General features: G+C 52.7%; 1 protein-coding gene across 25 annotated transcripts in view; it reads left to right on the top strand.

Annotated features, from left to right (window-relative positions):
* The window catches only part of KCNMA1 (potassium calcium-activated channel subfamily M alpha 1), a 712,564-nt gene that overhangs the window by 210,205 nt on the left and 490,291 nt on the right, over positions 1–12,068 (top strand). For all 25 annotated transcript variants that reach the window (XM_034662731.1, XM_034662737.1, XM_034662736.1 and 22 more), the window contains one exon: positions 7,443–7,604. In XM_034662731.1, coding sequence (XP_034518622.1) covers positions 7,443–7,604 — 162 coding nt within the window. The remainder of the gene's footprint in view (positions 1–7,442; positions 7,605–12,068) is intronic.

The following is a 12,068-nucleotide window of genomic DNA, read 5'->3' as shown; positions in this document are numbered from 1 at the left end:
CTCGGAGTGAGAAACTGGACAGTGCACGTGGGAGCTGTAGCTGAAAATGCCCGTAAAGGTGAAATATCTTATGACCGGCGGAGAGACCTAGTAAACTCGGGCAGTTTCCTGACATCCCAGAGCACTCGGCTTTGTCTGAGCTTCTTTTAAAGCTCCTGTGGCCTGAGTCTGTGGGCGCTGTACCCCGTCCCTGGTGGTGAAGACTCCTGCACATGTGAGGTCCCCGGGGGCAGAAGAGGGGGCTGTGGGTGCAGGGGAGGCTCTGACCTGCAAGGCAGGGGTCAGATAATTGGAACTTCTCCAGGGTAGAAGCCGGTCTCGCCAACTGCTTTCACCTGCTCCAGGTGGGGCCCAGATCCTCTGCTGCCCGGCTTCCCCTGCCCCTGAGTGTCGGGGCTGCCCCCTCTTCCTTTTCCTCCCTCTGCAGAGCTCTTGCCATGAAAATCCCAGCTGGTGGTGCCCACATTATGCTTTGTTTGCCTGAGCTGTTTTAGGTAATCGGTCTAATCCCTAATACGTAGGATTATCAGTACCTGGGAGAATCCCGTGCTGGGCCACACGCCCAGAATGCGAAAGAGGCTGCCATGAAGGGATTTCCTCTTGGCCTGTTTGGAAGGAGTGGGGGTGTCAAGAGGGCCATTCCCCAGCATTTAGGACAGTGGCCTGCAGGGAGGTACTGGGAGCCCTGTGGGTTTACAGATACTGACGTTCAGGCATTTCTGGATCGTAGGCCAGACTGTGCCCCCAGAATGTCATAATCATTGCCATGAAATAAAGCATCTTTTTTTTTTTTTAAAGATTTTATTTATTTATCTGACAGAGAGAGAGTGCAAGCAGGGGGAGCAGGAGCGGGAGCAGCAGACTCCCTGCTGAGCAAGGAGCCTGACCTGGGGCTTGATCCCAGGACCCTGGAATCATAACCCGAGCAGAAGGCAGNCTGTGCGTGCCTGGAACTGACTTCCCATTTGCTGCAGCTCTCCTTTTTCCCTCCCTCTTTCCTTCCTTCCTACAAGGCTCCTGTCTCTCCCCGAGATGGAGCAGGGCCTTCTGCGGAGCTCACAGCATTACACTGTTGAGGACACAGCAGTGAACCAAAGAAGGGTCAAGTCTTTCCCTCATGGAGCTTACAGACACTAAAGAGGACTGAAGTTGGCAGGCTAGTGGTATAAACGCTCTGAGGAGGTATAGAGCAAGGAGGGGGGTGGTCGGGGGGGTGGGTGTCATTTTCAACAGGGCGGGCGGGGAAGCTCTCAGTAATAAGGTGACGATGACCTAAGAATGGGGAGGGAAGCAGCCGTGGGGCTATCTGGGGGCAGGGGGAACAGCCAGTGCAATTAGCCCAAGATGGGAGCGGGTCTGGAACATTCTGGCAGCACAAGGAGGCTGATGCGGCTGGAGTGAGTGAGTGAGTGGGAGACTTGTAGGACGGCGGCAGGCGCGGACAGATTGGGTGCATTGGACTGTGTGAAGGCTGTGACTTGTCCTGCAAGTGGGACGAGGAGCCACAGAGGGGTGTTGGCACAGCACCAGGACGATCTGGCTTACGTTTTTAAGAGTAGTTTTCCTCCCAGATGAGCACTGTTTAAGCCACTTCCCGGATCTGAGACAAGGAGCCAGTGTCCAGAGAACTGAGGCTGACTTGGAGCTTCTAGGGGCAACCCCAGCAGGGAGTGGTGAGGGAACTCTGGATTCCTCCCAGTGGCTGACCCCCCTCCCCCCTCCCCTCTGCAGTCACCCAGCAGGTGTGGTGCTCAGGGTGGCCTTGGCACCAGGCTCAGCCTGACAGGTGTGGGTGCGAGTGTACCCCGGGGTGGGTGAGCCCAGCCAGGCAGGAGCAGGTGCGGTGGAAGCTCACAGGCGGGTGGGGCCAGCACAGTGGGCCACCTGGCAGGATTTGGCAATTCTAACATCCTGTTGGGGCTCAGGGAGATAATGAGGGCCCTGCCCTGCAAGATGCAGCTGGGTGGGGATGTGAGAGTTGAGGCATGTATTCTGTGAGGCCTGGCGTTGGGGTCCGGGACTCCTTTCTTCAGAGCAGCATTGCTTCCGTCCAAACCAGAGGACAGCAATGCCACTGTCACACACCCCCTTAATAAGACAGCTGGTACTTCCAGAAAGTGCTGTGCTCCACCTTATCAGATGATAAAACAGCACTCATTGCTGTTTATAGAAGAAGCTTTGAGAAATGAACTGACTTACCCAAGGCCATCCAGAAAAGCTCCGCTTGAATTTGAGTATTTTGATCCTCAGAGTTCCTCCTACCACATCACAAACCTGAGTTTTCAGTATACTGGGTCCAATTCAGGAAGGATGAGAGACAGAGAGAGGGCCCAGAACTGAAGACTGGGGGCTCTGGGGTCCTGGGATTAGAATGGGCTTGCTTTCCATGCTGGCCAGGGCCGCTCCCATTGCTGGAGAAAGCAGGCCCTTTGAAGACAAGAAAGGCTGCTTCCTGCCACAGCCCCCCCACCCGAAGCCTGGCTCAGTGGTTTCTGCCAGTCCCGGGAACACCCAGACCCCTGGTTGCAGGCTGGTGCAGTGGAGGGATGTGCTTGGAAGTGGCTGGTTCCTTTGGGCTAGATTTGAGGGGATACAACCTTGCAAGGTTAAGAGCAAGAGAGGTGACTGGGGGGGGTGGGGGGCATTCCTGGCTGGGCTGGGCGGCACTGGGCATACGGCTTCCCCTCCAGCCTGCGGTGTTCTCATGTGTATAGTGGGGGGGGTGACATTGGCATCCAAAGGGATTACTGAGGTCCCTTCTGAGGCTTTGGTGTTTGATTCTAAGATTCAGGAGAAATGCCTGAGCATGCAGCAGACGTGTGCTCTGTGTAGTGAGCACCAGCTGAGTGTGGGCTGGTCAGGCCCTAGGCCACAGGTGACAAAGGAGGCCTGAGGCCCTCCGAGCCCACGCCAACAGGAAGTCACTGAGGGGAATGTGCTCGAAGGAATAGGGAGAAGGCACCGCAAGGGTGAGGCCGGTGAGAGAGTGCCTTGCATGAGCAGGCAGCCGGAGGGGACTGCTCCACTGTACCCTCAGATCCCTGGACCCTCACCCTCGCTCTGCAGCCCTCCCCTCCCTGCTGTCTGGACACTGACGTTAGATGTCGTCCTGTGTTGTCTTCAGGGGGCAGCTGTGGCTTCTTTTACAGAAGACTCTGGCGAGGAGAGAGGTCAGGGCTGGAGGGAAGAGTGGCCTCTGAAGTGAGACTGAGCCCCTTTGTCAAGGGGGTGGCTGTGCTGGGTCTGCATCTTCCAGAACACACCCCCAGGCCCTCCCTGCTCTCCTTCTTTCCCCGCTGTCCCCAGCTACCCTTCTTCCCCTGTGTTCCTCTTCTCCCCAAGGCATCCTTCTCTCCATTTCAGAAAATCTCTGGTGTCCAGTCTGAGGCTAGGGTAGCTGGAACCTGTAGCTTGTGGGGTCTCTCTCTCTTTCTCACACACACACTCACACGCACAGGGGGACATGCACACAGTGGTCTCCTTGGAGGATGAACAGGGACCCGGGCCGGGTCTCTCCTGATGCCAGGGGAGCCTGCCCGACCCTGCTCGGGAGTCCTCCTGGAAGGGTAGCTGAGTCCTTCTCTGCAGCGGGAAGTGGAAGTTTTGATGGATGCCTACTTTGCCGTTCAGAACAAAGCACCATTCCCTGTCCACCCCCCACCCCCAGCAATGTCCTGGGACCCTGGAGGCAGCTTCCCTCTGGCCCTCAGTCTCCTCATCTTGAATGGGAGGTTGATCTGATGGCGTTTGGAATCAGAAGGGATCTAAGAGGTCACTTGGTCCAGGGCCCACTCTGTGTAGGAATCCCTGTCCCCACTGTCCTGTGGGGTGCCACGCAGCTCCTGCTGGACCCCCTCCAGAAGTCATGGTGCCTTCCCTCCCAGAGGTCCGTTGCCTCGTTGAAAAGTCAGAGCTGTTAGAACCTATACTCTCTTATCCTCCCTTCTGTAATTAGTTATTAAGGTTTCTCTCTGGGTCAGTGTCCCGCCTAGGGTCATCAGCGTCCCTCTCAGGGCCACCGATCAGTGTGATGGTGCAGTTTTAACTGAGTATCCTTGGAGGCACCGGTCCCATCAATGCATGCTCTGTCTTGGCAACTATGGCTGCCTAGCACCAGGGCAAACACGGTGCATCATTTATCTGACGTAAGCTTTGCCACCGTCTTGATGGGGTCGGCATGCTAGTCCCCATTTATATGGACGAGGTGAGGCTCATGAGCTTGTAAGTGGCAGAGCTGACCAAGCCCTGGTGGGCTGTCTTCCTCCAGCCCTCTCAAGCTCTGTGCCTTCCTCTGAGAAGTACCTGCTCTCAGTTACCCTGTTTGTAAAATGGGGCTAACTCCACCTGCCTGTTGGATTGTCGTAAGCTCTAAGGAAGATCATACATGGAAAGCACTTAATTTTTAATTACTGACACCAGTTCTCACTTGGTAAACATTGGCCAGTCTCTACTATACTGTCCCTTACCATTCCTTCTCTGCTGTGTGTCTCCACGAGGACACAACCTCCCTGGGCCTCTTGCCCTCTTTTCTCCAGAGCATGGGGTTGTACCAGCTGCCGGCGAGGGATGCTTTGGCTGGACTGAGGTCAGAGGTGGACGGGGGCTTTCCCACGGGCCAAAGGTGGCTACCCTGGCCGGCTGGCATCAGGCTCTGCAGAGCTCGGCCTCCTGGCTGTCCTGCCGCTCCCTCAGTCCTGCCTCCCACGTGTGGTAATTAAGCCCACAGCATCTAGTGTAAGCAAATAATAACACGGGCATTATCTTTCTTTCGTCTGTGTTTTTCCTTGCCTATCATAAAGTAATTAAAATAATGAATGCCTTGTAAAACAATAGTTAAGAGGGCTGGCAAAAGGGCATTATCTGCAATATACCTCTTGTGCTCTGAATTATTGATGCATTGAAACCACTGTGATTGGGGAGGACTCCCTGCCTCCTGGCCCTTTCCGTGCTTCTTCTCTCCTCCAAGGTCGGCCGGTCTGCCAGGTGGCTGTGGAGCCTGGGCCTCCGGGGCTGGGGAGCAGCCTCGGGCCACAGAGCAGCTCTGACACATCGCTGGGGGCACTGCTCAGGAGGAGACACAAGAGCCTCTGATTTGAGGGCTTTGCCCTGCCCCGACCTCTCCCTTGTCCACCCACAATCCCTCGATCTGAAAGAAGCAGGTGGTTCTGTCCTGGGTGAAGGGAGAGGCTGGGAAAGAGCTGGGGGTTAAGATCCACGTCCCATTTTAGATCAGGGCAGGGATGATAGCCGTGCCAGCATGATTAGGAATAGTGGCTCTCCAAGTGGGGTTCCCGGACTGGCAGCATCAGTATTCTCTGGGAATTTGGTAGAAATGCAGGTTCTGGCATGGGGCCCAGCACTCTGTTTTAACAAGGCCTCCAAGTGGTTCTGATGCCCACTTGAACTTGAGAATCACTGCTTTCGAGTGCCAGTGGCTCAAGGAGAGGCAGGAGGTGGTGGGACTAATTAACTGAAAGTGTGTCGTGTGCCTTTGGGCACTGGTTAATCCCGCCAACATCTATGCAGCAGGCCATACTGTCCCCGTCTTACGGGGTGGGGGGAGGGTCCCATGGGGCAGGAGACCTGAACCTACACTTTCAGTCACTGAGGTTCATAGTAAGGGCCTCTGGATCAGGTCTGTTTTGATTTTCAGGACACCCAGCAGTGCAGAATCTCCACGTGGTCGAGACTCGGGGTCCTAACAGGCCACCGACACCAGCCTTAGGAGGCTTGGGTGGCAGACTCCACAGGTGTCAGTAGGTGGCCCCTGTGTGCCCACCCTTGGCTCCCCACCACAAGCCTCCTCTTAGACTATTCTATCTCTCTGGGGCCTCATGCACTTGAGGAGACAACATGAACACCCAGTGCTGCCGATGCACCTTCTGGTTTCCCAGCTTCCCTTGAGCCCACGGAGGCCGGAAGGGGAGACCCCTGTGTCAGGAGCAGCTTCCTGCCTGCCTGCAAATCCCTAAGAGGATAACTCGTTCCGTGCATCTCAGCTCTCCTTTCCTCACTCTGCCCGACCCCCACTCACTGCAGACGAAAGTTTTTACCTCTGCCTTGGTTTCTCACCCTTGCTCCGACTCACAGTGATCCCTCATGTCTGTTTGCTTTGAAATTTAATTCTAAGCTTTTAAATGGTGAACATAATTTGCCGGCATCTTTTTCTATATCCGTACCTACAAAAATCATCTCAGTGGATATTTGAGTAGGGGGCCCAGTGAAATTTAAATTTTATATAATTAATATATTTTTAGTATAGCTACATGTCATGTAAAAAATGTGTTGTTTATCTGAAACTCAAATTTTTCTGGGTGTCCTGTATTTTGTTTGGCAATCCTCAGCCGTGTGAGGGGCTGATACTCATAACCCTTTTTATTTATTCATTCATGTTTATTGAGGCACCTATATGGCACTCTTTTAGGTCCTCAGGACACAGGAGTTGGTAGGGGGAGGCAGATGGTGAATGAAAAATAAAACAGAAAGTTGGTGTTGTTGGAAGGCAGAGTTGGAATTTTAAAAGGGTAGCCAGAGAAGATTTCATTGAGCGAAGACTTGAGGGAGGTGAGGGCGTTAAGTCTGACCCTCTGTGGGAGAAGTGTACTCTAGGCAGAGGGCACACTGCATATAAAAGCATGCAGTTTAGGGCCCAATGTGGGGCTCATTTATCTCAAGAAGTCAACCTTGTTTCCTGAAGCATGTTTTTAACCATGAAGTGGAACTTATTCTCTTTTGTAATTAAAGAGGTCTGGCGTGGCTTTCAGGCACAGCTGGATTCAAATGATGACATCAGTCTTCTGTCACATCTCCTAGTTTCCTCTGTGGTGGCTTCTCTCTGAGGGAAGGATTACCGTTCCTACTCTTTCCAGCAAAAGTCCCAGGCTTGAAGTGTATTGGGTTGGCATGGGTCATGTAACCATCACTGGCCCAATTGCTCTTGCTTAAGGGATGGGATGGTTTAATTAGTCTCTATTCCTGGAGCCATTGCGGGCCTTCAGTTCCTTTTGAACTACACAGATTGAGATGAGGAGATGAGGATTTTCTTAAGAAAATAGGGCACTCCTGTGAGCAGGATAGGAAGGGTGGGCAGGTGGAGACCACAGCATGCCAACCTCACTTCCTTTGTAGTTATTCCATGACCCTAGACAAGATGCTTTCTCTCCTGAGCTTAGTGATTTTTTTCCCCCTTTAAAGTGGAAATAGAATAATTTCATTCTTTCTTTCACAAAGATATGTTAAGAGAAAATAAAGAAAAGATTCTTAAAAAAAAGAAAAGATATAAAAGAAAGTCAAAGCCATAATGCATCCCATATCCCCACCCCTTGTACCTTCAAGGCAGTTCCCATATCAGCCAGGATCCTTCCAACTTTGATTCTTTTGAGTAGGTTGTGTTTAATAAATTCAGTTGGTTCCTATTCTCAACCCTGTTCTCTTTTTGCCAGGAGGCCCAGAAGATTAACAATGGCTCAACCCAGGCGGATGGCACTCTCAAGCCAGTGGACGAAAAAGAGGAGGCAGTTGCAGCCGAGGTCGGCTGGATGACCTCTGTGAAGGACTGGGCGGGGGTGATGATATCTGCCCAGACACTGACTGGCAGAGTCCTGGTGAGTCCCCAACTCCCTCCTCCTCGGGGAGGCCTGCTGTCTGGTCCCTGATGCCTCCACTTAGAGGGACACCATGTTTCCTGGGGCTTCTCCAGGCCTCTGGCTATTGGGAAATGGGGGGTGAACAGCAGGTCATGGAGTAGAGGCTGTGTTCTCTGTGTACATAAGCCAGTGGTTTGAGGGTTCATCTGTAGAGTGGGCCAGCATCTGGGGCAAAGAAGGCCTGTTGGGGAGGATGTAGAGAGTTTCCTCTGCCAGCAGAGCAGGTGTGCCCATGCACACAGACACAAGCGTGCACACGTACACAAGCATGCACACAGACACACACAGACACAGCTCGATAATCTTGGAGAGGAGAAGGGAGTCCAAGAAATGTGTGCTCAGAATTCTGCAGAGAGGTAAGAGATAAATGCCAGGATCTAGAGAGTTCTCTCTATGTGCCCATTGGCTCTCTTGGGTCTGTTCGAGATCAGGAGTTTCCCTGAGAAAGATTCTGTATTCCAAATGGTTTCTTGTTACAATTCTGGAAGCTGCCCTTCCTGGGCCTGAGGCTGGGGCTTGGTCAAGACTCATTTGGCTCGAAGAATGAATGGGAATGTCCTGACAATTGGATGAATCAAAGATCGGGCAGGGACATTGGAAACCTTGATGTTTCCTGGCAAAAGCTCAGTGAGGAGGTGATGAAAGGTATAGGGAGGCGGTGAAAGTTCCACCCCTCAGAATCCTTCTTGGGGAGAACTCGATGTTATCTTTGGAATGAATATCTCACAGACAGCTCGAGGGAGGGGATAAAATGCTGAATGTCATGCTCGTGTCATGAAGGTGGTGACCAAACAGCCTTCAAGGAGGACAAGGTTCTATTACCTGAGGGAGCTTTTGGGAGCCGGGCCTCCTGGAGAGTCTGGATGCCAAACTGTGGCTGGTGTTCATTGCTGGCAACATAGAAAAGGGTGAAATTTAAAGCTGGGGTTTGGGAGAGGAGGAGAGAGGAACCAGTGAGGCCAGCTGCTGCCTGGAGCAAGATGACCCAGGTCAGCAGGGCCCGGGGAGAGCGGGCGGCATGGAGCATCTAATGAGGAAGTGAAGGTGGCTTGCTGCAGGCCGTGCCACGTTACCCCCATCTCACCTCCCTGCAGAGTCTTCAGGAAAGGCTCCATCGCTCTTCCGTGCTTGTGCATGAGTGGATTCTGTGTAGGAAGCTTGTGGAGGTTGAATTCTGGGTCTGGGCATTCATGTGGGAAGTGATGCAGGCCACGCAGTCTCTACCTGTGGTCGTGGTGGTGGGTGAGGGTCAGCAGATACTGTGGTTGCCCAAGTGTGATGCCTGTCCCTTCCACGTGGCCACTGGAGATAGCCCTAATTACCTCCATCAGCATCAGCATCGGCCGGCCGAGAGTTACCGAGGATGACTCGGCTAGGCATTTTTTCCAGCCCTATGGAAAACAAGGAACGATCTAATTCCATTGCACCGTGGACGGAAGTTATTGAAGGAGTGTCTGGAGGAGAAATGCAATGAGTACAAGCACTGTGTGGGCGTGCGTAGGGGGCGCTGTGTGTAGGGACATAGGGACCATCAAGAATGCCTTCGTGGCACTTCAGAGGGAGGAGAGCCTTTGAGCTCACACTTCCATTTCAAGATGAACTGAGCCCAGGCTTGATGACAGAGAAGATATCAAAGATAAAAGCTTGGAAACAAGAAAGGGACCACTTAGTGGGCCAGAAGCTGGAAGAATACCTAAATAATAAACAATAAGACAGAAAGCATTTGAGTTGAGCTTTGAACTGTGAGCTAGCATCATGAATGTCCCTTGAAGAGAGGGGATCGTCCCAGAGGGAGGGAAGGCTGGCACAGAGAAAGGGCGTGGCGCGAAGGGAGAGAGGCCCAGGCTGTGAACACAAAGGCACCCTAGGGGACGGAAGCCTGGGGAGGTGGGCTGGAGACAGCATGTCAGGTCCTCAAATGCCCAGCTAAAGAATTTGGACTGCATTTTGTAGGGAAAGGAGATTTTGAGGGAGGGGCATCAGGATTGATGGTTGTGCAGAGAGAAATAGAAGCGGACAGGTGGAGGGTGGATTGGGGAGGCGGGAGCTCGAGTTGCTAGGGTCAGTCAGGACCGTGAGCTCCGGTGCTGGGGACAGGCCACCATCAGATGACTGCCGTGGAGCTGCTGTAGCAAGGCCTGAACGAGCAGCACGGCCGTGCAGGCAGGTGGGTAGGGTGGGTGGTGGTGTGGAAACAGCTCCCAGGCCAAGTGCACCAGGAGCCATCTTGATAAACCGGCTCACCGTAACATTCGCAAGAGCCTCGCATGAGCCGGGCTGTGTGCAAAGCCCTGTACGTTATGATCAGGTTGAAGACCAAGGACCATGTTGTATTTGTTCCATATCGCCCGTATTGCTGTTGAGCTGTAGGGGTGCATTACAAGGAAGCAAGCAAGCCAGTCTTATCAATGAACTCTTTTCGTCCTACAGTTGAGGAACCCAAGGGTTAGGGACGGCGATGCCTTGCTGAAGAATATGCAGCCTCAAGGGGCACAGCCGGGCTCGGACCTGCAGGCCTCTGGACTCCCCGTCGAGTGCTCTTTCTGTGTCATTACTTCCCAGTCGAAGATAATGCCTCTTCTTTTTCTAAGCCACTGTCAGCTGTCACTTTGGCTGTGACACTGTGACATTACTGTCTGAGCCAATTAGGTCCTGAGGCTGTTTGGCCTGATTCTCTTAACATTTGCATGGAGGAGCAGTCTGCCTCGGCCTCCCATGATGCCACCTGCTCTCTGAAGGTCTCCTTGGAGAAAATCCTGCCCCGGCTGCTCAGAGCGGAGCAGGGCCCGCTGCACAGTGAGCAGGCGTCTGGGAGTTCCGGGCAGTACCTCCACAGGCCCCTCCTTTAGGAGAAGGAAGGGCTTTGCTCTGAGTGGGGAGCTGATTTCACATGGAAGTCTCAGTGCGCACGAGACAGTAGCTCTGCCCGTTCAGAACCCAAAGCCGTGTTTGTCTTGAGCTGTCCAAATGTTTATCCTTGCAACAATGGGACTGAAGCAAGACTAGACATCCAGCTGTTCAGAGTTTCCCTATTAAATTTTTTATTTTTTTTATTTTTTTTTTTGACACTTGGCTCAGGAGCATGGCCTCCACAGCTGGGCCCCTTTCCTACCTGTCTCGTTGTCACAGGTGAGAGTCTCAGAGCTAGGCATCGTGGGTAAGGCCCAGGGTGCGGGGATTCCCCAAGACAACCCCGGCGCATCTGGAGACACACCCGCTGTCTGGAATCTCTCCGACGAGCCCATGGTTCATGCAGTAAGTGCTTACTTCTCACCTGCACCAGGCACTATTCTAGGCCCTGGGCACAAAGCCATGAGCAACAGAGATGCAGGGTGTGAACTATTTATATCGATAAACTAGATATAAAGTTGTAGAGCTCCGTGTGAAAAAGGATAAATGATAGTCACCATTCAGCAGTGCTTTTATGGTCCCCACCTGGAGCTTCAGCTTCGGGTCTCAGAATAGCCTGCCTCGCGTCCCGCTGTGGCACTCAAGCTTAGCTTCGTGAAGAGAGCACGACAGGACAGTCTCCCCTCGGAGCCCTTGGGATTCTTCATCAAGGTGAGCACTGACGAGCAAGGGCTGAGGCTTCCTTTATTTTTTTTTTTTAAATTAAAGGGATTTATTATTTTCTGATTATAAAAGGGGGTACGTGCTTATTTCACAATTTGGGAATATACTGGAAGGAGTGGTGTGAAGGGCACTTTGGGAGGTGGAGTCAGCCCACCCTGCGGGACAGTTCAGTGTAGCAGTAAATGCCACGGAGATACTCCCAGCCATTTGGGTGTTGCTGGGGCCTCGTTCACCACCTCGCATGTTATCCTTTTCACGCACAGACTCGGGAGAGAAGTAGTTCTTTGTGCCAGGGAGTGCTGTGGTCTTCCTGGGGGACCTTCCGTGAACACTCTAAGTTGGGAAAGGGATCATGGCCCTCTCCTCGTAGTGGCTGCTGTGAGCCAAGCTCGTGGCCCACGGAAGACACACAGCAGCTCAGGATTTGCCTTCCACACGTTCACACGCCCCTGACTTCATCTCTGTGTCTCTTGGCTCATTTTCCCTTTGTCCTGATTTCTTTCCTCTCCTCCTCACACTTGACATGTATGTGGTTACATGCTCCATTACTGTTTGGTGAGCTAATGAAATCTTCCTAAGAATAAGGCGGTATCTGTAAATAAAGAGAGGAAGAAACAAAGCAGCCTTTGTATTGTTTGGTTGTACTTTATGGAATCATAAGCCAAAATCAGCAGCAGAGGTGATCTGGTTCAAGGTTGGTAAGGTGTTCTGTAAGGGGCCAGACAGATTTTGTAGACCCTAGGAACCCTGTCACAACCTCTCAACTCTGCCATTGTCCTTTGAAAGCAGCCATAGACAGTACACAGGTGTGACTATGTTCCAGTAAAACTGGCCAAATCAGGTGGTGGG

The sequence above is a fragment of the Ailuropoda melanoleuca genome, chromosome 6 (genome assembly GCF_002007445.2).
Source record: "Ailuropoda melanoleuca isolate Jingjing chromosome 6, ASM200744v2, whole genome shotgun sequence".
In the NCBI taxonomy this organism is placed as follows: Eukaryota; Metazoa; Chordata; class Mammalia; order Carnivora; family Ursidae; genus Ailuropoda; species Ailuropoda melanoleuca.
Note: the sequence above shows the minus strand (reverse complement) of the source record. Positions and strands in the feature narration are given on the sequence as shown.